At 50.3% G+C, this 23,630-nt stretch overlaps 1 protein-coding gene across 7 annotated transcripts in view; it reads left to right on the top strand.

Moving 5' to 3' along the window:
• The window catches only part of STARD9 (StAR related lipid transfer domain containing 9), a 135,293-nt gene that overhangs the window by 99,179 nt on the left and 12,484 nt on the right, over positions 1-23,630 (top strand). For 5 of the 7 annotated variants that reach the window (XM_042942255.1, XM_042942254.1, XM_042942257.1 and 2 more), the window contains 10 exons: positions 768-819; positions 1,154-1,291; positions 1,991-2,073; positions 2,207-2,310; positions 7,737-7,924; positions 8,379-8,859; positions 10,574-20,746; positions 20,933-21,130; positions 21,552-21,735; positions 22,082-22,222. In XM_042942255.1, coding sequence (XP_042798189.1) covers positions 768-819; positions 1,154-1,291; positions 1,991-2,073; positions 2,207-2,310; positions 7,737-7,924; positions 8,379-8,859; positions 10,574-20,746; positions 20,933-21,130; positions 21,552-21,735; positions 22,082-22,222 — 11,742 coding nt within the window. Of the gene's footprint in view, positions 1-767; positions 820-1,153; positions 1,292-1,990; positions 2,074-2,206; positions 2,311-7,736; positions 7,925-8,378; positions 8,860-10,573; positions 20,747-20,932; positions 21,131-21,551; positions 21,736-22,081; positions 22,223-23,630 lie in introns of those variants that run through there. The other 2 variants (XM_042942256.1, XM_042942261.1) reach the window with 2 other exon arrangements.

The raw sequence follows: 23,630 nt of genomic DNA, 5'->3' as shown, positions 1-23,630 counted from the left end.
AGCACTCACTGCAATGCCTGGGACATAGTGGATGGTTATTCAATACCTGATAAATATGTATCTAAACTCAGCATCCTTGTTGTCATAGTGCTGCCTTCTACAAACAGAGCTATGTGTTCTTAAAAGAATTGCTATAATCCAAGGGCCAAAAGGCCCTGTTATCTACTAACCCAGTAATTTGTTTATGCTAACTCCTTTTTCCCCTCCTTACACTCTCTTCTAGTCCTTTTTGATTCTAGACATGCTTTTCTCCCATTTGTGCTTTACCCTTCTTAAAATCTGGTATCTCTCAAACTTCATTTGTGGACCAAGAAGTTAAAAATCTTGTGCTCCATACATCTTCGTAAAATACGTGTCTCTTGGAGACTAAATGGACCAAACTTGGACCACACCAACCTTAGTCCCTAGAGAAAAGCTCTGCCTTTGCGCCCTCTTCCTCGGACTGGAGATTATCTGACCGACAGCCATGACAGTTCCCTAACATCAGGCCATGGGACAGAAAGGAGTTTGTCAACACTAGTTGACTTTGCAAAGAGCTGGTGCTGCTTTTTTCTGTATTTTTTGCCCCTGCCTTCTCAGGAGCTTCCTGGGCTGCAGTGGGTGGGCAGAGCAGTCAGAACAACCTGGACCAAAGTTGAGAAGTGGTGTGGGAAAGGCCGGGGTGGGCATGGGAAGACAGTGAAAACACTCCACCAGGTGGGTTCTGCTTTGGGGGCAAGCTGTGTCCCTTTTTATTCTCATTTAAAGGGCTTTGTTTTTCCTTTTAGGAGGGGACAACAAAAATAGGAAGGATTGACTCAGATCAGGAACAGGACATTGGTAAGTGATAGAGCATCTGGGTCTGACACTGTGGTGGATACTCATGCCTGACTGGTCTCTTTAGAGGAACCTGATGATGCTCTGAGAGGAAGGAATCCTTGAGGATCAAGGGGCTATTACTCTTTTGTTGCTACATTGTGGTGGTTGTTGTGTGTCAGGGACATGATAGGAGGAGATCCACACCATGGGAGAATCCAGATCTGGGTGGTTTTCAGGTGGTGGCTCTTCCTCTCTTGTCATAATGTAAGATCTTCTAGATGTGGATTCCGATCTCGCAGAAAGGGTGTTTCCCTGGGTTGTTTCCCCACCCACGTGACCCCCATCTCTTGTGTAGTTCTGCAGGGGCAGTGGATTGAGAGAGACCACTGCACTATCACGAGTGCCTGTGGGGTGGTCATTCTGCGGCCTGCCCAGGGGGCCCGCTGCACAGTCAATGGCCGGGAGGTCACTGCCTCCTGTCGTCTGACCCAAGGTAAGACTGTTTATAGCCCTGTTTATACCGGGATAAGTGATGAACTAGCTTCCTTCTCATGGGCCAAACCCACAGAACTCAGTGAAGCAGGCTTTAAACATGGAATACTCATCCTCTGCACCCAGAGATCTGAAGATCTGAAGATTTCCTAATACCATCCTCTTCCCAAGGCCCCAATTCCAGGTCCCAAGGTGGAGAATGACTCTCTGAAATCTCTCCCTGTGTTGGCTAGCTCTGTGTCCTTGGGAAAGTCTCTGGACATCAATTTTCTCATCTGTAAAATGGCGATAAGAGAATTGTTGTGAAGACTGAATGAGTTAATTTGTGTAATGTTCTTAACAGTATTCTTGTCACCTAGTAAATACTCATTATCACTATTACTATTACTACTATTATTAATCTGTTCAAATTCCATCTTTCCTTTGACGCTGAGCTTATATTCCCCCTCTTCCATGAAGCATTCCCTAACTAGTCCATGAGGAACTCATTTTGCTTTCCCTCAGAATAGCAGAACTCCTCCTGTTCATTTTGTTAGTTCAGTACATATGCTGTGGGATATCCAATGAATACATATCTTATTGACTCACCTAAGTTATAAGCTTGTTGGGGGCAGGACTTTGTCTCTCAGAAGGGCACCCTGCACATAATACATACGGAGAACGTGAGCTGTTGGTTCATTCTCCCCTGTCTCTGCCACAGGAGCAGTCATAACGCTGGGGAAGGCACAGAAGTTCCGATTCAACCACCCAGCAGAGGCCGCTGTCCTGCGGCAAAGAAGGCAGGTTAGTGTGCTGTGTTTTCAAGGTGACTGCCAGCCGCCCTGCTCCTTTCAAAGGGACAAGTTTGAGCTTTATCTGGTTCTCTTGGGGTGGGGTTGGTGATAGCAGCCTTACCGCACTCATTCCTCGTTCCCAGGTCGGAGAGGTTGTCGGTGGCAATGGCTCTTTGGAATGGTTGGATTTGGACGGAGATGTCACTGCCTCCCGGTTGGGTCTCTGCCCTTTGCTTTGGAAGGAGAGGTGAGAATCTTGTGCTCATTTTGCTATGGAACCTACTGTTCTTACTTCTTAGTCTAATACAACATGGAGCAGGGAGGAAGTGAGTATAATAGCCAAGCTCTGAATGAGGCCTGGTCTCAACCAACTTGTGCAAGTGATGGAATGTTACTGAACTAGCTGCTTAGCTTCTAGTTGGCAGGGAAGCAGTCTTAGCCCTCATTCATTTCCTGTTTGTTATTACAACTTCCTTCATCACTGAAAGGAGTATATATCATTTGATGTTTCCTGTCGCCAGTTTCTTCTGTCAGCAAGATTTGAACATGACATGTTTGTACATAACTTTGAGACTGCTTCTCAACTTACCTCCCCATGTGCCCCTTTAAATTCTGGCTGGCCTGTGTGTGAGGTCACAAGGTGTGTCAACTTTCAGGACTGTGGCTTCCTCTGAGTTTTTAAAGATAGTCTGTGACTGAGAATCCTTTCTTTTCTCAATACCAAAGGGTCCAGAACTACACATAAGAGGGTCAGGAACTCTCAGAACAATATGAAAATATCTTGGAGTTCTGCCCTCTCATACCCACTGCGCCTGCATTGTGATCGTGAAAACATGGAATCAAAGTTTTATATGTGATTGGTGGCCATTACTTTTCTTCTTCACAGTCCTTCTTCATCTATTTCTCCACAGAATCCCCTTCCCAGATCTACATGTCTCGTAGGTTTGATACTGTGAACAGTGGTATCCTTCTGGTCCTGTAAGCCAAAGTAGCCTCTTACTTGGGGATGTTCTGTAGAAAATGTCAGCAGGACACCCACTGCCTGTGAGACCAGTGGTGTTGGGAGGCTGCCCAGCACTGAGGCCAGGGTTCCTGGGAGATTATGATGGCTATTTCCCCTGGTTCCTTCCAGGGAATCTAGCTGCTGTTTTCTTAGGCCAGGAACATTTGCTGGCAGCTGATGAAAAGTCTTGGTCTGACATTGGTGGTGAGGGGTGTTGGATGTAGGGGCAGAGTGCTGCGATGCATGAATAGCAGGCAAGTCCTCACATGTGGGCTACTGAGGATGGAAGGACGAAGCACCAGAGTCTCAGGCAGGATGACTCCAGTGTTGCGTGACCGGGGGCTCTGTGGGGTGACAGGGAAGGTGGGAGAGGTGACACAGCTGGAACATATCAAGGCCAAGGTGGAGTAAGGAGCTGCTGGAGCTCTTGTTTCATGAGAGTACAGTCATGAGAGGAGGTCTTGTCTTAGGTAAGATTTCTACTGTGGGAAGACGCATTGGAGATCTGTCTTTTACAGAGAACACCTCGGCAACTTAATGAGCTGTGAGGTTGAAGAGTTATCTTGGAGTTGGATAAAGCTCCTTGACATCCTGGAATTATGAAGTAAAAGCTTTGTGGCCTTAAGCAAGTTACTGAGTCTCTGAGCCTAGTCCCTCACCTCTAAGTAAGGATACTACCATCTGTCTCTGGGAGGTCCTCATGATAGGGTTTGAAAGAGCAAGTGCACGTGGAGAGCTCTGCCTTCTGCCTGGCACTCCCAGCCTCGCTGCTGAAGGCCCTTGTGCCGAGCTGCCCAGGTACATAATCTCCCTTTTGTTTTCCTGTCCTCCCACCTCATCTCAGCTGACCCATCCACCCTAGAGAACACTGGTCTTCTCCTGCCTTTTTTTTTTTTTTTTTTTTAACTTTTATTTATTATTGAGAGACAGAGAGACACAGAGCGTGAGCAGGGGAAGGGTAGAGAGAGGGGGAGACACAGAATCTGAAGTAGGCTCCAGGCTCCGAGCTGTCAGCACAGAGCCCGATGCAGGGCCCGAACCCATGAACCATGAGATCATGACCTGAGCCGAAGTCGGATGCTTAACTGACTGAGCCACCCAGCTGCCCCCTTCTCCTGCCTTTTAAAGGTCTTCTTGGGCTCTCTAGCCCCAGGGGCACTGGTGTGACCTTTCAGTAACATCAAGAATGCACCCTTTCATTTGGAGAGGACAGAGAGGGATTGAAGAATCAAGGCCTCTCCCACTTGCTGCCTCCAGTCTTTAGCACCAGCTCCAGGAGTCCGTGGGCTGGGCTGGTCCTACGCAGCTACCATAGTCAGCATCTGTGTGCCAGCCCCTGGTGGAAGTGGGGTGGTATGGGCCTCAAGCCTGTGATTGGGCAGAGGGACCAGGGAGAGAACCCGTGAGAGAGAACACTGTATGTCGTCAGCTGGGCTCCCAGACTGTGTGTGTGGCTGTGTCTCCATAAGAGTCTCCTCTGCTCTGGTGGGCTTAGCTCCAGAGCCTCCCCTTGTCCTAGAATTTTCTTCTCTCATTTTTCTCTCTGGGGGAGCATTCACAGGGAGCCTGCAAAGGTGGAGCTGACTCCAGAGCCAGAGGGGATTGGTCAACCTGTCTCTTTTTATCCCTTGCAGCAGTGACCTGGACCACAGAGGAGTTTGTCTTTGAAAACTGTGTTTTTTTTTTTTTTTTTGCATTTTCCTCTTTGGAATTTTGGGGGCTTAACCTTAAGTGCTTAGAGCCTGGGAGACCCTGTCGCTGCTGCCACTGCCACTGTTGCCTTAGTGAGTACCTGCGGCTGCATTCTGCTGCAGAAGCTGTCAGGCCTCCAAGCAGCTGGGAGAGAGGGCGGGGGAGGGCGTTATGGAGTCCTGGCAAGCAGGTGACCAGGCAGCAGTGGGGAGATGCTGGAGCCACCTAAGATGAAGGGCAGTCATCTGACAGAGACAGAGGTCCTTGGCTGGCAGATAACTGAAGACTTGCCAGTAGTAATAAGCCCGGACATGTAACATAAGGTTGCTTCCCCCACTCCCCCACCCCCAACCTGCTTTCTGGGAACTTGACTGATGTGCTTAGCAGAGGAGCCATTTTTATTCTGATGGTGTGTGGCCATCTCAGGTGAATGTGCTGGGTCTATAGTGATCATCTCAGACAGCTTCCCTGTGCAGGTCTTGTTGGTGCATGAAGGAAGCTGCATTGGGTCAGCAGAAGCTAACTGGCTAGCTGCTGCTTCCCTAGGGGAAGGGTAGAGGGAACCCTCTTCTGTGGAGAAGCAAATTGTGAATCTGAGGGTTGTGAGACAGGCAGAGAAGGAAGCTGAATACTCTCTGGGGATTAAGAATAAAGGTACCTCCCCTGCTCCTTGCGTCTGATGGTCTGGACTTTAGCTGAGTTTGTCCAAGACCCTCTTAGGGGCTAATGCTTGTAATTCAGCCATGTCTGTGGTCAGACAAATTTTGGAGCGGTAATCTAGCATGCATACAAACATATGTATAATCTGTTTCCCATTAGCACCTTTTCTCTTTGTGTGGTGTTAACTGGTTTTCTCTTCTAACTGCTGTCCTTAGCCTTTTGCCTCACATATGAACAGAGTGCCTTTCCTCTTTCCTGTATATTCCACTGTGTGTGTTTGGCCTTTTGCCCATAGTAGTCAGAGCCAGTCTCTCCCCAGGACACACGCACTCAAGTATCTGGGCCTGTCCCAGTTCTTGGGCCCATTGTAGATTGAGTCCCCTCCCAGACTCCTTCCCAGGGAGGAGATTGCCATCGTGTCACTTCGTACCCCCCCCCCCCCCCCGCCGCCCGCCGCCATACATCCTTCACTCTCCTCTTAAGGCTGCATTAAGAAATCTTAATTTCTTCTAAGACAAAAGGCAGCAAACTTTCTGTAAAGAACTAGATAGTTGGTTTGGGTTTTGTTGTTGTTATTTTTACCAGATAGTATTTTAGGGTTTGTGGGCCATACAGTCTCTGCCGCAGCTGCACAAGCAGCCTAGATATAAACACTCATAAACGAATGAGTGTCCCAATAACACTTTATTCACAAAGATAGGCAGCAGACCACATTTGGTTCACAGGCTATAATTTATGGACCTCTGCTTTGATATACCCTCTGTGATTTCATTCTTCTCTACAAAGTAGTAAATTTAAGCTGGGTGAACCCCTCCCCCCCGCCCCCCACCCCTGCCCAGAGCACTGCTCCGACTGTCTAATGTCAAGTCAGTAAATGGGCCTTGAGAGTCAGGGCATCCTTGGACTGGAATGAGTGCTAAGGACTGGCTAAGGGAGAGCAGATGCGGGCTCTTTTGTTAGCCTGTGGCAGCTCCCAAGCCCTTCTAGTCACTTCCTACTCCCTAGGGCCACCACCCTGGAATGCCCATGCAGTGGCTCTTTTAGAAATCTGAACGACAGAGGGGCGCCTGGTGGCTCAGCCGGTTGAGTGTCCAACTTTGGCTCACGTCACCATCTCACAGTTAGTGGGTTTGAGTCCCATGTTGGACTTTGCGCTGACAGCACGGTGTCTGCTTCCAAATTCTCTGTCTCCCTGTCTCTCTGCCCCTCCCTGGCTCACACATGCACTCTCCCTCTCAAAAATAAACATTAAGAAGGAAGGAAGGAAGGAAGGCAGGAGGGAGGGAGGAAAAGAGAGACAAAGGGAGGAAGGAAGGAAGGAAGGAAGGAATGAATGAACCTGAATGACAGAGATGGGGAGACCCTGCAGAAACAGCATGTGAGGTCCTTGTATAGGAGGCCATGTGTGCCCCTGGGAAAAGCCATGCAGGGAGAAGCTGTCAGTCTTCTGAGGAAGGCTGTGACTCATCCATGGCCACACAGGTACCTGAAGGCAGAATAAAGCATGATTGCAATCCAGAATTCTTTTTAAACTTTGTATTATGTATAATTCCAAATACACTACTAGTGATCAAGTCATGGCTAATCTTGTTTCGTTTATATCCCCACTCCCTTTCCACTTTCCCCTCCTGTCCCTCACACTGGATTTGAACAAATCCCAATTTCACCAGTAAATACTTCAGTGTCTATCTCCGAAGTTATGGTACAACCTGAAACTCATGAGCCCTATTCTTGGGCTCATTCACTGAGAATAGCCCTTGAGTGGAGACCAGCTGTCCTCTGGGTCTCAGTGCATATAAATCTCTTTCCTCTAGATTGGCTACCTTTTTCCTACTCCCATGTCACAGAGTGTTTCTGTTTCAGAAAACAGAGATGCATGATGAACATGTAGGGGAGTTTCTATTCCCACAGTGGTCGTTGGAGCTTCTGCCTCTACTCTGTTTCCAGCACATTTTGAGCAGATACCTTTTATTCTTTTTTAAAGGCCAAAGCTCCTTGATTTAGCTAAAATGTTTTTGTTTTTTAAAGCTGCTTTACTTTCCTGGTTATTTTCCTTAACTAGAATGAACTTGTGTTTCTGGTAGACTCACAGTCTAAGGATATGCTAGTCTGAGGACCATTCTCCCCTCCTTCACTGTGACATCATGAGCTGCCTGTGACAGCGTGCCTGGGACAGTGTGTGTCTCAAGTTGCTAGAAGTTCAAAGCCCTCTCTGCCCTGTTGAATTCATGGCTCTCTCAGAAAAGCTTAGACTACCACTGGTTTGCCCTGAACTGGGCTTGCATTTCCCTTGGGTAACCCCGGCCCCTCTGTGATAGGAAAGTGCTGGAAGAGCAGAGCGACCAGGACCGCCAGCCACTGGGGGCTGGAGTGGCGCCCCACAGGGCCGCCATTCAGCACCAGCACTACGTGGGGGATTTGAGGCAGCGGATCCTAGCAGGACAGATTAGAGCCAGACAGGAACTGGAGTTCGACCAAGCACACCTCAGCCGGCAAATTAAAGACAGTAGGTGCCCACTGCTCACTGTGTTTGCTTCACCTTTTCATCTCTTCATTTTCATGCTTCCGCATCCTTCTGTATTCTCTCCTTTGTTGCCTTTATGATTTGATGGAATCTTTGGTATTAGGTGTTCTCTCCCCTCTTTTAGAAACCAGGGGCTCTTATGAGGGGCTGGAAGCAAGAATAAGGAAGCGACCTTCCTTATTGCCCCTCACAGTGATGGACCTCCTGCTCTCTCTTCACGCGCACATTTATTTGTGCTTTGGTGCCTGTCCCAGCATGTGCTAATGCCTGGGGGCTTCCTTCCCTAGCCCTGTGGTAAGGGGGCCTGGCATCCCTCATATCTTGGCCAGGGCTTTCCCTCTATTCAGGTCCAACCACAGCCAGAGTTGTGTGAGTCTACACCACACGGGCAGGGAGAGAGGTGCTGCCCTTCTCTCAGGGTGTCTTTGGTTCCCAGACCAGCAGTGGCTGCTCATAGAAGAGCCCCGGCTGGCTGGCTTGCAGCAGCAGCAACAGCAACAGCAGCAAGACCACATCGCAGAGAAAGAACTCGAGGCTTGTGTGCGACCTGGTGCTTGGCTCCAGACAGATCTTGAGACTCTGCCTCCCCCACTGGTCCGAAGCCAGAAGAGGGAGGTGCGACTGCAGCTTGGGCGCAGGAATGTGCTTCGGGCAGCACAGAGGGACATCAGGCGAAGAAAAGCCTCCTTCCAGCTAGAGAGAATCATCAAGAAGCAGAGGCTGCTGGAGGCCCAGACAGGACTGGAGCAGCCCAAGGCATTGTGTGGGCTCCAGGATGACCACACCCAGAAGCCCCCATACCGGCTTCCTGGTGCTGGTGCGATGGTCCGAGGATCTCAACACAGAAGCAGACTGACAGATTGCCGTTCTCTGAGCCTCCAGAGGCTCTGCAGCCAGTATTTTCCCAGGCTACACAGGTACAGCCAGCTGTGGTCACCTGAAATCACTGGCTGAGGTTTACAGCCTTGTTGCCCAGTCAGTGTTCTTCACTTCCCAGTGCCATGGTTTCTCAGTCTGTGAAATGGGGAGATTTGCTTCCTCCTCTTTTTCCCACCACTTTTTCCCTCTTCTTTCTCTGTAGGTGAGATCTTCTAAGACTTAAGCTTTTCTCTTCTCCCACCCCGAGTGGCAACTCTTGCTACTTTGGTGATATCTTCCAAGTGAGAATCTCAGCCTCATTTTTCACCTGCTCTTTAGACCCTGGCTGTGCACATACATTCCTTGTGTTTGTCCTGCCACCACCTCCCTCTCCTCTTGCCTCACACCGGACTGTGTTCCCACATGCTTCCTTCTCCTCCCTCCCTTCCACCTGTCCTGCCACCTCAAGTGAGCTTCCTCACCCTACCTTCCAACTGGTAAGCTAGTGGAACACTAGCTGATTCTTGGGTCCAATTTGGGATCTTCTTTTTTTTTTTCTTTTCCCCTTCACTCCTTATATTCAGTCAAGGTGAGGGTGGACTGTGTCTACTTCTCTGTATCCTCCAGGCTTACCTCAGAGCCTTGCCCATGGTATGTGTAGACTTCACGCCTTTTCGTTCTGTTGGCTCACCTCTCTGGTCTTCAGAGTACTAGGCAGGCTTTTTTTTTTTTTAAAGACTTTTATTAAAAATTTTCAAACATAGACTAAGTTGAGAGAATAGTGTCCCTATCACCCACATTCAGGAGTTTCCAACATCTACCATGCTTGCTTTAATCTCCTCTCCTTCCTTTTCCTGATGAAATATTTTTGTTTGTTTGTTTTGAGAGAGAGAGAGAGCACGTCCACGCACAAGTTGGGGAGGGGCAGAGAGAGGGAGAAGAGAATCCCAAGCAGGCTCCACACCACTAGCACAGAGCCCAGTGCAGGGCTCAAACTCACGAAACTGTGAGATCATGACCTGGGCAGAAAACAAGAGTTGATCACTTCACCAAATGAGCCACCTAGTCTCCCCTCTGATGAAGTATTTTTAAAGCAACTCTTAGATACCGTGTCATTTCAATCCTACATCAAGTATACACCTAAAAAAATAAGAACTTTCCTTCGAACCACATTTCATTATTCACTTAACAAAATTAAGATTAATTATTCGATATAACCCAAAACCTAGGCCATATCAAATTTCTCTAATTGCCTCAAAAATATGTATTTACACTTCAAATTAAGATCCAAATAGGATTTACACACTGCATGTGGTTATGTCTTTTAAGTTCCTTTTTCTTTTATTTCATTTTTATTTCTTCATATCACTGATTTGTTAAAAGTGTATCAGTTCTGTAGAATATGATGCTTTATAGGTTTGCCTGTTTGATTCCTTGTGGTGTCATTTAGATGGTTCCTCTGTTCCTCACGCTGCCTATTAAATGGAAGTTTTCCCTAAAGGCATGATTACATTCAGATTCAGTTCAATTTTTTTGTAAGATAAAGAAATTAAGGAACAGAGTGTACCTGGGCCTCTTTGAAGCCAGGGCTATAGTCCACAGTTGCTTTTTGTCCCCATAGAGCTTTTCTCTGACTTCAAATGCTAGGGGACAGTGACATTGGCCTAGTTTTTAACCTCTTTTACAGAAAACTAAGTGGGACTTTATATTCCCTTTGTGAGCAGGCAATAGGGACCTTCTACTTTTCTGAGATGGATTTCCTTGTCTCCACAGTATTTTCCTGAGTCGAGATCCCTCCACCATGGTACCTCCTTTGCCTGATCCTACTGACCAAATATCAGAGACAATTCCATCAGAAGAATATTTGCCCCAGGCTGCTTCTTACCCTCCAAGGACAGGGCATTTCAGCAAGAATGCCCTCTGTTCCTCAGGCAAGGGGCATCTCTGCAAAGCCAGGGGGGCCTTGGCAAGGAAAGGAGCCTCAGCCTCAGGCACCTGTCTCACTGTGAGTTCTGAGTCTGCCAGCATCCAGGAAATGGAGAGCGTGGGTAAGCAGCCCTGTTGGATGGTGTCCCAGAGCTTAGCATCTCTTGACCATTCAGCTAACAAGCTAAAGCCAAAGGATGAGCCAGAAGCACTCAGCCCTTCCACCTATACCAGGAGGAGTAGGGGACTAGCAGACTCTGACCACACACGATCAAGGTGGCGTAAAGAAGGGAACGTTGGGACCCACAAGACTGCTAAGGGAGCCAGATGCAGTTCCTCACATCCCTGTGGACCCAGACAGGCATCTGGGCATGGAAAGGCAGCCAAGACTTTCTGGGTAGAATCCAAACCACCTTCTTCAAGCAAGGCATCAAAAAGGCAGCAGAGGGTTCTGGTAGCTAGGGCCAGAGACATTGTCAGAAATTCCTCTTGTTTGCCTCATGGCAGCTCTTTGAGGAGGCAGCACAGTGCAGGAGACCCAGATTCCATATCCTCACTCACTGATTGCAGCCCAAGAGTGGATCTTGTAAGAGGGAAAGATGGTGACTTATCTGATGCGGATAGCAGTTACTCAGTGGATTCTCTCTCCTATGTCTATGCCAAAGCCCAAATGGAGCCACTGAAGCCAGAGGACCTCCAGGGGAAGGAACAGGATCTCCCAGAGTCAGAGAACTCCGAAAGTGATGACAGCCAAATATCTGAGGACTCGCTGGCTGAGAAAGGATATGAAAGCCTGCCAGACAGCTCAGGGAGCAGTTATCTCACCAACCACCATGGCCACCCCAGGGCCAGAGCTAAAGTCCCTGTGAGGGGCTTCACCATGTCCTCAGACAGTGAACTATTCACCCAAACTTGCAGGAGCTTTTCCCTGGATAGCCTGATTGATGCCAAGGAGGAACTGGGGGAAGATCAGCAAGAGCCTTTCTTCAGTTCAGCTGAGGAGATGCCCGCAGAGACATTTTGGCACCTGCAGACCTCCAGTCTGCCCATAGTGGACCAGGAGGCAATGTGCAGGCTTGGTCCCATCAACCATAGAACAGGAACCAGGCTGGATGCCATCCTGCCAATGAGCAGTTCATTTTACCTTGGCCCCCCACCCCAGCCTCACTGTGAACAACCTGAGTCGGAGGTAGAGGTGAGCTCCTCTGAACAGGCAAACACACTCCAAGGCCTGCAGCTTTCCAGAGGGAGCCCTCTGTTGTCCATGGATTCCTGGTTTTCCTGTGACTCTAAGATCAATTCCAGCAGCCCTTCAGGAATAGTGGGTTCCTTATGTCCGAGTCCTGATATCCAGGAATTTCAACCCCAGGGTCAGGAGCAGCCTGGACAATGGCAAAATATGGAAGAACTCAAGCCATCAAGGGCAGAAACACTCCTGCCTTATAACTCCAAAGTACCCCAAGGCGGCACTGAGCTGCCTTGCCATATAAGAGGTGTGTACACAATCCCTGCCTCTGATACATCCAGGCTGTCATTCTGGGGGTCGTATAGGCTTCTTCAGCCACGAGTTGCTGGCATCTTTCGAGCCAGAGGTACCCCTGATACAGCCCAGCAGGGCAACTCGGAAGCATCCAACACCTCTAGCCTATCAAGTGTTTTGGCTGCCTCTGCCGCCTCATTAACTCATGTAGGCAGTGCACCTGAGAGGGACTGGGCTGCCCTTCAGCAGAAGTACCTCCTTGAACTGTCTCATCCTGTTCTGGAGGCTGTGAGAGAGCCCAGGCCAGCTTTCCCCTCCCTCGAAGAAGACTCCACTTCCTTTACCCAAGCTTCTGGCAAAGAAACAGATACTGTCTTGCCAGTTGGTTTTGGGGTATCCAGCAGTCTGCATTTCAGCACCTTTCCTCTCCATTTTTCCAAAATTAGGCATTTGAGAGCAGAGAAAGAACAGGACAGTCTGAGCACTGAGATAGAAGGTACTTCAGATTTCCTTACAACTAGAGAGAAAGAGGTGAGTCATAGTGGAACTTACTCAGCAGATGTAGAATCATTGACTTCTGGAACTATAAATGCACCAGTCTTTGTAGCCGAGAACAAGGTGGCAAATTCCATGACGCAAGCACGTGAAGACAAGCAGAACAGTTTGGAAGAGTCTTCGCAGAGTAATGGGAAGCCTGGACTGATGACTTCCTCTGATGAATGTTTCTTCCTCAAGAGCCCTTGTCACAGTAATGTCACCATAGCCACTAAAGAAAACCACTGGCCCCGCGGCTGGGCTCCTCTCAGAAAGAATAGTGCAGGCCAGGAGGGGCACTTAAGTCACAACAGCTACCTGCCCCTCCAGGAGGAGAAGGTGAACTATCAGGAGAGCTCCAGGGAAGTGGTTGGAAGGCACACTAGCGTTTCATTCGCGTCAGGTCCAGAGCCATACCCCCACTCTGCTGCCTGGAATCCATTCCCGTCTTCCTTGAAGCCACCCCCCTTGGAGACATTCTATGTGACCAAAAGCCGGGATGCCCTGACAGAAACTGCCTTAGAGATTCCGGCTTGCAGAGAATCAAGAGTGCCTTCCCCACCCCCCAGGGAAGCCTGGGGCTTTGGTCATGACCACCAGGTTCTCCACAATGTTTATGTGAAGAATAATTTGCCAGTGCTGTTACAAAACCACAATTCCAAGATTCCCTCATCTCAGCAGGTCACAGCAGGGAGGCCAGTTCATCTGAACACCAAGGAAGGTATCAGAAAAATGGGGGAATGCCCTGGAAATACTGAAGAAGAAAGCCATAATTCAGTTTATCTTTTTGTTGGTCAGAACAGACATTTTCTATCTACTAGCACAAAAGTATGTGAATTTGAAAATCAAGTTGGAATTTTAAATGAACACAGTCTTTCATCACTTGAGGAAAAAGAAAAGGCCACAATACAGTCCTCTTGCAATGTTTCCTCAAACCATTGTAGGTCTGGGAGGCCTCTCCTTGTTTGTGAGTCTGAGGCAGATGGGGAAGAAGAGCAGGATCACCATGTAGTCCTAAGACAGACCCAGGCGTTTGATATGAACAGACAGCTTCCTTCCGGGGCCAGGTCTGATTTCATCTATAAAACCATCAATTTAGCCCTTGACAAGGACATGCTGGGGGAAACTGCTGTTTCTTTGCAGTCTAAATCAGTATGTCATAGAGTAAGAGGCCCAGAGATGATGGCCCAAGATGAGAGTCCAGCCCACAAGGGTGGGGGGAAAGCAGAGGGGAAGAGTGAATCTGGGCTTCTTGGGAAATCTCTCCATTCCAAAGGCTGCTCAAAAGAGTTTAAGCTTCCACAGACAGAGTCTACATATGAAAGATTCCGGTCAGTTATAAGCTCTCAGGAAAAAAGCCTGAGTGAATGCAAGGGCTCTGGAAGATCACAAGAAACATTAAACCCCAAAGAAGAACCTTCTGGAAGAAAACAGAATAAAAGAGTTAACAGTGCTGATGAAATGGCCAGGCTAATTAGGAGTGTAATGAAGCTGGAAAATGGCATCTTAGAAATTGAATCCAAGCAAAATAAGCAGCTATATGCTCCTCCCACACAGGGAGTCAGTAAGGAGTCTGTGTTCCAGGACCAGCGGGACCGGGAGATGGCTGACTGTGCCCTGAGGTCAGGCACCTCTGGAAACCACCTGTCTTTCAAGGATCAGCCATCTTCTCCAAAACAGATAGGTGATTTTACCTTTAGGGATAGTGAAGCTGGAGAAATGGAGGTTAACAATAGCGTTGGGAAAGGTCCCCAAGTCCGAAAAATCATCTTGAGCCCCTTCAAGTTAAGGGAATGTATACAAGACATTAAGTTTGTGACAGAGCACACTCCCCCAGCTGTATTAGACAGACCATCCTGGGACACTTGTGATTGCGTAGGGACATGTACAGCTGGTAGAGGGTTCGCAGACACTTGCAGTAATCCAAGAACTGAGGCATCAGCTAGTGCTCTGCCATCACAGCCCAGATTGAAGATGTCTTCTGAGAAGGAGAGCGAGGCAGGGAATGCATCTGCATGCCCCAGAGGGCAGCCCTGTAGCTTGGGAGGTCTTGAGGAACTGGAAACTGTGAAAGATTTTCAGGAGAGCCAAGTTGCCAAACATGTAAGTAGTTCTAAGCAAAAGGGGCCAAAAGCTCAAGGCCGAGTTGAGGAAATGATTGTGCGAACAGGAGGGAGCCTACTGGAGGAAGACAAAATGGTCTCATGGACTCAGAAAGTTCCTAGCCCAAGCCCACATTGTGTGAGCACATCTTTTAGCCAGGAGACTGGCCCATTGCTGAGCCAGCCAGATTCCTCTGTGGCTCCTCACAGAGACCTGAGTGGTACCTTGCCTTTGGATTCTCCAAGGCTACCAAGAAACTATCTTCATGCATGTGATACTGTACACATTGACAATGTGCTGGATCCCACGATGTTCAAAATGACTAACAGTCCCTTGGTAACTGGAGCAGGGCGTCAAGACCAGAATGGAGAGCCCCGAAGCTATAGCCCTCAGGGAGATGTTAGAGGGGGCTTTTCCTTGGCACACACTGCTTGGTGTGAGTCTGTGATAGCTACGGCCATGGCATCTCATGGTCAGTTCCATGTACCAGAGAGCATTTCCCTGGGGGCAGAGAGCAGGAGATCAGCAAGCACTCAAGATGAAGGAGGGGACCTCAGAAGCATCGTGATGGGCTTGAGTCCCAGGGAGAGTTTTGCTTCTGAAGCTGAGGCAGCTGTGCAAAGAGGATCAGAAAGAGCCAGTCCCCTGAAAAGGGGATTTAGCCCACTTGAAAAGAAGACCAGCTGCCTCTTAGAAGAGGGTAACAGTCAAGGCCAGCAGGCTAAGCAGAAGGCAGAGAAGGAGGCTAAGGACCTCAGTCCTCCTGGTGGTGCTTTCTCAGCACCTGTGTCCCTGCCGAGGGTGCCTCACCTAGAGCACTGTGCTCATACATCTACGGACCTGGCTGTGTTAGAGGAGATCAGACAAGCAAAGGCCCAGGAAAAGCAGCTTCATGGCTTAGGGGCTGATGGCAATGTTCTTCCTTACTATGTGACTTTATTAGAACCTGAACATTCTTCAGGGGCCCGTGGTAGGCCTCAGTGTCCACAAAGGGACCAGTCGGTGTCAGATAGGACCAGGAATGAGGATGAAGCACAAGGATTTTATGTGACATCTCTCTCTGCTGAACCAGGACATCTGTCGACTGATGAGGCCACACCCCTCCCTGCAGACAGCTTTCAACATCTGCCCAACACTGAAACTAAAACAGGGCCACGGCATCCCTCACAAACTTCCTCCCATGCAGCCCCTGTTCCAGGCAAAAGCCATTGTACTGGAGAACGGAGACATTTTCTGGGAGCTGGTGAACAGTTTGTATGTCACTGTAGCTCTTCTGAAATCATAGAGAAAAAGAAAAAAGCAACCAGAACACCTTCCTCTGCTGATCCTGTGAGCTCAGACAGTTTTTCTTCCACACTGGTAGTGGACAGGAGGGTAAGGTCAGAGAAAGCAGTGGCTGCCTTATCTTCTTGGGCCCCTTCTGGTGATCCTGGCATGATTCTGTGTGGGGGAAGCCAGTTAGCTCAATGGGAGACTGCAGAAGGCACTCGCCCTGGTGGTCAGGAGACCAACCCAGTGCTTCACGAACCTAGAATTCTAGATACCACTTGTGGTGGAGGTTCAGGTAATTTCTCAGTGGCTGCACAGGGAGGAAAAACAACCTATTCTGAAAGTGGGCTTGTGACCTGTGATGTTCAGAATTCTGTCAGCCTCTCAGGACGTACCCAAGACCATGGCCGGTGCTTTGAGGCTTCTATTGGCTTAGAGGAAGGGGGGGCAAGTCCCAAACAGGGTACCATCCTGCCTGGAGCCCCAAGAAGGGTTGATACAGAAGCTCCTTCACAGCAACATGTGAAGTGGGAGGAGAGCGATGACTGTGGGCTGGCAGAAGCCTGCAGCCCAGCAAACAGTGCCAGCAGCAAACATCCTAGACCAACTCCATTGCCAGATCAAAGACCTAGCCCTGATTCTGAAGTTCAGGAGGAGTCCCAGTGCAGACATCCACAGGAAACTTTAGACCGTGTCGTCATCTCAGGGAGCATGGAAGGCAGCAGGGCTCTTAGTCCACCTAGGGGGCAGGAAGACAGTGGAACATCGCCTTGCTGGCATCTTTGCAATCCTCAACCCATGGATTCTCGTGCCTGTGCATCCCCGTCCTATACTTTATCATGTTACAGAGACGGTGACCTGAGGAAGGGGAGTGCCAAGACTGCCCTACATACTCTCCATCCACCCTGCATAGTATCTTCCAGAGCCTGTGGAATGGATGAGACAGCAGAAAGCTATTCCAGGGCACCTGAAGTGCTCTGGACTCCTGGCCTTGAGCCCAAAGGCATTCATGTAGTATTTGCACCAGCAGACATCAGTTCTTGGGAGCCTTCCGCTTCCGCTCCTGTCCTATCTCTGGCTCAAGAGGGCAGCTCCCCTTCCGCCCCTGATGTGATGACATGTTCCTTGAGCCACTCAGTGGCTGATGGAAGCTCAAGGTCAGGAGAGGATCCTGAGAAAAAGGTTGCTGAGAAGAAAGCCAGCCTAGAGCCTGAGGCTACCTTTTCCTCTGCAGACATGTACTCTGAGCCAGTGAGGGAATTTCAGGATAGCTCTGTAGGTGGCCAGAATGCACAGGACTCTCAAACCAAGCCAGAACCACCTTTAACAACTGGGAGACCATACACCCTGAATTTAAGTAAAGGGTCTATTGAGAGTGAGCTTCTGGGGGAACCTCAGCATGGATGTTTAGAAGATGCCATCCAGTGCTTTCCAGAAAAACCACAACTTTCTACTCAGTCCAGAGATCACAGTGGATTGGATCCCCAAGCCAAGTTTGTAGCAAAGTTAAAACACATTTCTAGGCACCAAGCTGACAGTCCCTGGGATGAGGAAGAGCAGCAGAGACACCAGGCTTCGGGTGGTTGGGAAGAGCCTGCCCAGGGCAGGAGCTCCCAACCTTCCCATGAAGGTGGGTTGGACAGCTGTCGAATTACAGATGCAGGCAGAGAGGAAGCATCTGTAGCCCATCTGTCTGTGTCCAAGATGCTTTCATCAGGCTTTGAAGACTCAGCCTCCATGCCTTTGGGGCAGAGTGGAGCCCCATGGCCCACACCCCAGAGCCCTGGCCTGCCTGCCTCTGGCAGGGAGCAGCCGGCTCCCCATCATGGGTGCTCACTTCCTGTGATTTCAGTCTTTTCTGGCCCCAAACACTCCAGGTCCTCCCCCAGACCACAGTTCTCTGTGGTCAGCTCTTCCCGGTCTCTTCAGGAGCTGAATTTGAGTGTGGAGCCTCCTTCCCCCACAGATGAAGATACACAGGAGCCTAACAGATGGTGGACTCCACATCCCAGGGGTCATTTCAAAGGAAAGTCAGCAGCAGGAACATCTCTGAAAGCTGAGGGCTGCAGTCAGAAAGCCTCATCTAACTGGGACATGAGCACTCCTGGTCACCAGCCCCCACAACCTGCCAACCCTCCTTACCCAAAGTCCTCAGATCTTTCTTTCATGCCAATCCCTGACTTCATGACAGGCTGGACATCTAGTACCCTGGAAGAGTCCTGGCAGGAAAATCCAGAGAAGTGGCACTCCAGGGTAGACAAAGGAACGTTACACTCTGGCTCCAGGGACATCAATCCCTACATCCTCTACTCACGTCCAGAGGGTCCTGTGCACGTTGGCTGGAAGCAGTATGTGTTTGGCAGTGCCGCGGATGTCTCTTGTACCCAGGGCCCAACACCATCAAACATGGCCCGTTGTTCAAGCATGGACGATGGCCTCGAAGACCAGAACTCTCCTCTCCACTCCCACCTTAGCACCTATGCCAATGGCCGGGACCTGGGGAGCACACAGAGCAGCATTAGAAATGCCCAAGGTTCACAGGAGGCCTGGGAAGTATGGGGCTCCTCATTTGCCTTGGGGAGCCCCCACATCCTGAACATCCCTGAAGGAAAAATCCCCAGTAAGGGTCCTGACAAGAGAGCCCAGACCCTGGGCACTCCTGATGAAGCAGGCTGTCTGAGGAGTAGGCCCCTGTTGGCAGAAGAAAGAGCTGCAGGTCCAGTAGATGAGATTATGCTTCTGTATCCATCAGAGGCATGTGGCCCTGTGGGGCAGTCCAGGATGAACACCTTGGAGCAGGGCACACAGACCCTGGGCTGCAGTGTCTGCTGGAGCTCCACTGACATCTCTGCTCAGCCAGAAACAAGTGCAGTGCCAGGCTCTGGTCTGGTCTCCTGGACTAGCATGCACAACCTGTCTCTCCACCTCTCACAGCTGCTACACAGCACCTCGGAGCTGTTAGGGAGTTTCTCCCAGCCAAGTGTGGCTGAAAAGGAGCGGAACTTCAAGAGGGAGTCCCCAGATGAGATGACCCAGGCCCTAATGATGGACTGCTGTACTCAGACCACCATGGATGAGGGCATCCAAACTGAACTGGCCTTACCACCTCTGCACCTTCCAACCCCAGAGGCCAACCCTCAGGAGGTCAATGTGGTCCTTGAGGTGCTGGGCTCAGATATCCCCATCATGTCTCAAAAAAAGGGACATGTCACAGGGACCCTTCAGAAGAGAGAGTCAGAGGAAACTGCATGGAAAATGGCAGGGCCCTCAGAATCTCAGGAAGAAAGCCCCCACTTTAGGCCCCAGAGCTTTCCAGCACCCGCATACCACTCGAGGCTTCAGAAAGCCCACTTTGGGCAGAACCTCCCTTCTGTGATCCCTCAGGCTTCCCTTAATGCCTCCCTGCCTCCCAGCGTCCAGGCAGAGGAGCCCTCCTGCCTGGCTGTCAACAGCCCCAGCCTCAAAGGCTCCCACTCCCCAGGGCCCTGCCCCAGTCCTGCAGAGTCCATGGGGAATCCTAAGGTCCAGAAGGAGCTGGGCACTGTGAGTACCTTGTTGGTAGACAGGGCCTCCTCCCCAATACTCACGCTTAGTGCCAGCACCCAAGGATTGGGGCTCTCCCCAGATTCATTGTCTCTCACAGCCCCCTCAGCTTGTCCTCTTGAAGGCCGCCAGAATTTTGTCTCCAGTCCAGACCTTTTCCTTGATTCCCCCAGGCCTCCAGTGGATAATTATTCTCAAATTGTTAATGAGTCCGGTGACTCCCAAAGAGTGGGGGCTCCATGTGGGGACGGTGGAAGTCCCTTAGAAAGGAGTGATGGCAGTTCGCTCCTTGAGGTGAGGTCCCCGGTCAGTCCACCACAGAGCCCAAAACTCCAAGTCTGTTTCATAGAGCAGCCCCCTCAGCAGCTTCAGCCCAAGACCACCACCTTGGTCCAAAACAGACCACCACCACCCTCACTGAGGAGCCAGAGTCCGAGTCTGGCTGATGACTTCGTGCCTGAGGACGTGGCTTCCTTGGAGTGTGGCTCGCTGAGCAGTAGGGAGCCAAGTGAATGGCGGAGCAAGACAGAAAATGAAGGTGAGCCACAACCCACTCTGGACTTTTCCTCTTCAAGAGGAGGCCTTCATCACCTCAGACCCTGCCCTGTCTCTGAGTTGACTGCTACTGCAGGGCTCCGGGGTCCCACTTTGAGCCCTACCTGCCAATCTGAGGTGCTACTGAGCTCCAGTTCCCAGGTATGCATGGCTGCTGAGCCCCAGCATCACGGCCTGAGGGACTCCTCAGTGCATAACAAAGTCAGTCATTGGAGCGGGGTTCAGGATGGCTCTCCTGGGGGGCTAGGTGTGGAGTCACTGGGAACCAGGTGTGATCTTAGCTCTGGAAAGCAGGGACAGAAGCCCCTACAATCTCCTGACAACCAGAGCCAGGATCCTGAGTGGTCCCAGAGGGAGCAGATCCCCTTGCAGATTGGGGCCCAGAACCTCTCACTCAGCACAGAGCTCACAGAAGCGAAGTTGCACCACGGCTTTGGGGAGGCCGATGCTCTGCTGCAGGTGCTGCAAAGTGGGACAGGGGAGGCACTTGCTGCTGAGGAGCCTCTGCAGTCCACCTGGGAGGAGCTCTTTGCCCGGTAAGTGCCCCCAGCCTGGCGTGAAAGGGCAAGGGGTGGGCTGAAGGAGAACCACAGAAGGCTAATAGCTGGCTGTTCCTTTCTCCCCTGCTCAGCTCTGGGATCTTCCGGGGCTCAGAGATAGATCTTAAGATGGAGAAGGGCATTCAGGGCCAGCTTCAGTGAATCAATCACATTTTGTCTCAGGCAAAAACAAACCATTGAGGCCCTCCGGAGAGAGCGAGCTGAACGACTTCAGAACTTACACCAGACACGGAACCTCAGCCCCCAGAAACAACTGAGCCTCCTGCCCAACAGGGATCTCCCCACCTGGGACCTCGGCCTACCCAGCAGGCGCCGAGAATACCTGCAGCAGCTGAGGAAGGATGTTGTGGAAACTACCAGGTATGGACCAGGACCCTACAGAGAGCAGATTGTGTATGGAGTGGGAGGGCTGTGGGGGGCAGGGCCTGGAAAGTGGGGGCTGCAGCTTCCTTTGGACAGGAGTGATTCCAAGAGTGGGTCCTACATTCCTGTGGGCAGGTGGAGGCAGCTCGGGGAGAATGGGTCAAAGGGAAAAAGGAGGATGTGGGAGGGAACAGGGTGGGGGCAGAGCTCATGGGAGAGGGTGGACAGAGCAGCTGTGACCTTCTGTGTAAGACAGCAGGCCTGAACCTCAAAATGGGTGGTAAAACCAAACTGGGCAAAGAGAGGATGGGTCCTTCAAGAGGATGGTGTTGAATAGGTCTGGGGTAAGCAGGCCAGGGCCGTCACCCATGCACCCACCATGTTAGAAGGCATCTCTCCACCCTGTGGTTTTCCTTAGGAGCCCAGGGTCGGCATCACGGTCTGCTCACCCTGCCTCAGACATAGCGCTGATGCTGCAAGAATACCAGCGCGCCCGCGAGGAGGCCAAGGTGGAGATTGCCCGGGCCCGGACCCGGCTGCAGGAGCGGACCGAGCAGGAGAAGCTGAGAATCCGCCAGCAGATCATCTCCCAGCTACTGAGGGTGGGGCATGGGGCAAGCTAGTGATTCTGGGTGGGCCAGGAGCCTGGGAAAGACGCCAGACCGGGTCAGCCTTCGCCCGGGCTGCCTTGGAGTCCTGGGATGTAGCCTTTGGAGGAAGGTGTTGGACTCCTAGTGCCAGCTCAAAGCTGTGCTCGCTCTTTTTACTTGTCACCCTCCTCTGACTGGCTCCTGTCCTCAGGCCAAAATCTGGGAGGAGGCTGCTTTGGTTTAGAGTTGGGGTAGGTATGTGGGGAGGCACTGGGGAGGTGAGGAGGGGTGGTTTCAGGGGAGGAGGGGATAGAGAAGGTGTACCAGCAGCTGGTTTCCAGCCATCCGTCCTTGTAAGGAAGAAGAAAAGCTGCACACGCTGGCTGCCTCCAGCTCCCTGTCTACCAGCTCCAATGGAAGCCTCTCCTCTGGTCTTACCTCTGGCTACAACAGCAGCAACGCCTTATTGTCGGACCAGCTCCAGTCCCCAGACAGTGTGGTGAGTGGGCAGATACTAACAATGAGCCACAGGCCAGAGCCACTGAGACAGGAGTTGGAGCAGGAAGTTCTGCCTCCCGGAGGCTGTCGCTGACTTGAACCCTTCTGGTGGATGATAGATAGGCTTTGTCTCTCCCTTAGTTTTGCCTCCTTCTCCCTGTGTGTTCATTCAACATGTGTTTATTTTGTAGGTACTATTTTAGGCACTGGGGTTAGAGCAGTGAGCAAAAAAGTTTTTCTTAAACCGTTAGAGGGATATGCACAGATTATTGTAAGATTATTTAAGCACTGTTGCAGTAAGTTATATGAAGAAGGGGTTCTAAGTCAATATAAAATGGGATCTGATCTGGAAGGTCAGCAAAGATGCTCTGAAGAGAGTGTGTTTAAAGTGACACCAGAAGTGTGAGAGGCAGTTAACAGAGCAGAAGCTTAGTGTAGTATGTCAGGTGTCAGGAGAGATGGTGGGTTGGATGGGGAACGTAGCCTTCCAGGCAGAGGTCTTGGTAAGTGAGGCCTCAGGGAGCAAGAGTTTGAGGAACTAAAAGCTAGCATGGCTGGAATATGGTAAGAAAGGAGAGTGACTTGAGGAAGGACTAGAAAAGGCCAGATCACGTAGACTCTGCTGCAAATTCAGGCCCCTTTCGGATTGATGTTACTTCCCAGAAGCTGCTCTAAAGCCTTGAAACCAGGGGAGCAGGATGATGAGGTTATAGGAGAGGGGACAGGGCAGCTGTGGGTAGAGCCGGCAATGACCACAACAAAGCCTGGTGAGAGCTGCCCATAGCCGGGTGGGGGCCCTGCTAGTGACAACGAGCACAGGGGCCCAGGGGGGTGCCCTGGACAGAGCACATTCACTGGACGCAGAGGAAGGGCAAGGGTGGAGTCAGAAACAACACACACTTTTTTTTTGGCCAGAGCAGCTGAAGGGGCAGTGATGGTGACTGTGAGGCACTGGGGGAGGACAGGTTTTGTGGGGAAGATCATGAGTGTAGTATGGGACTTACTGGCTTTGAAGTCTCTGTGAGAAATGCAAAGGGAGCATTTGGAAACACAGGTTTATCACAGGTAAGATCTGGCCAGGGATATAAAATGTGAAATTCGCTTTATAGTAAAACTTCACTAGTATTCAGACAGTAGCAAAGGATATACGATGCCAAGTTCGTCTTTCAGTCTCCTGTTGCCCTGCTCAGAACCAATCTTCTATCCCAGTACGGTGTGGATTTCTGGAGGTATTCTGAATATGTTGTATGTCTTACTATCTATAAGAATGTGCATATTAAAAAAATTTTTTTCTTTTTTAATGTATTTTTTCTGTATTTTAATTTTTAAAATTTTATTTATTTTGTTATATGCGTATTTTTTTCTTTTTCCCTTTTTTTAGATTTTATTTTTAAGTAATCTGTACAACC

The sequence above is a fragment of the Panthera leo genome, chromosome B3 (assembly GCF_018350215.1).
Source record: "Panthera leo isolate Ple1 chromosome B3, P.leo_Ple1_pat1.1, whole genome shotgun sequence".
Taxonomy (NCBI): Eukaryota; Metazoa; Chordata; class Mammalia; order Carnivora; family Felidae; genus Panthera; species Panthera leo.
This window is presented reverse-complemented; position numbering and strand designations above follow the sequence as displayed.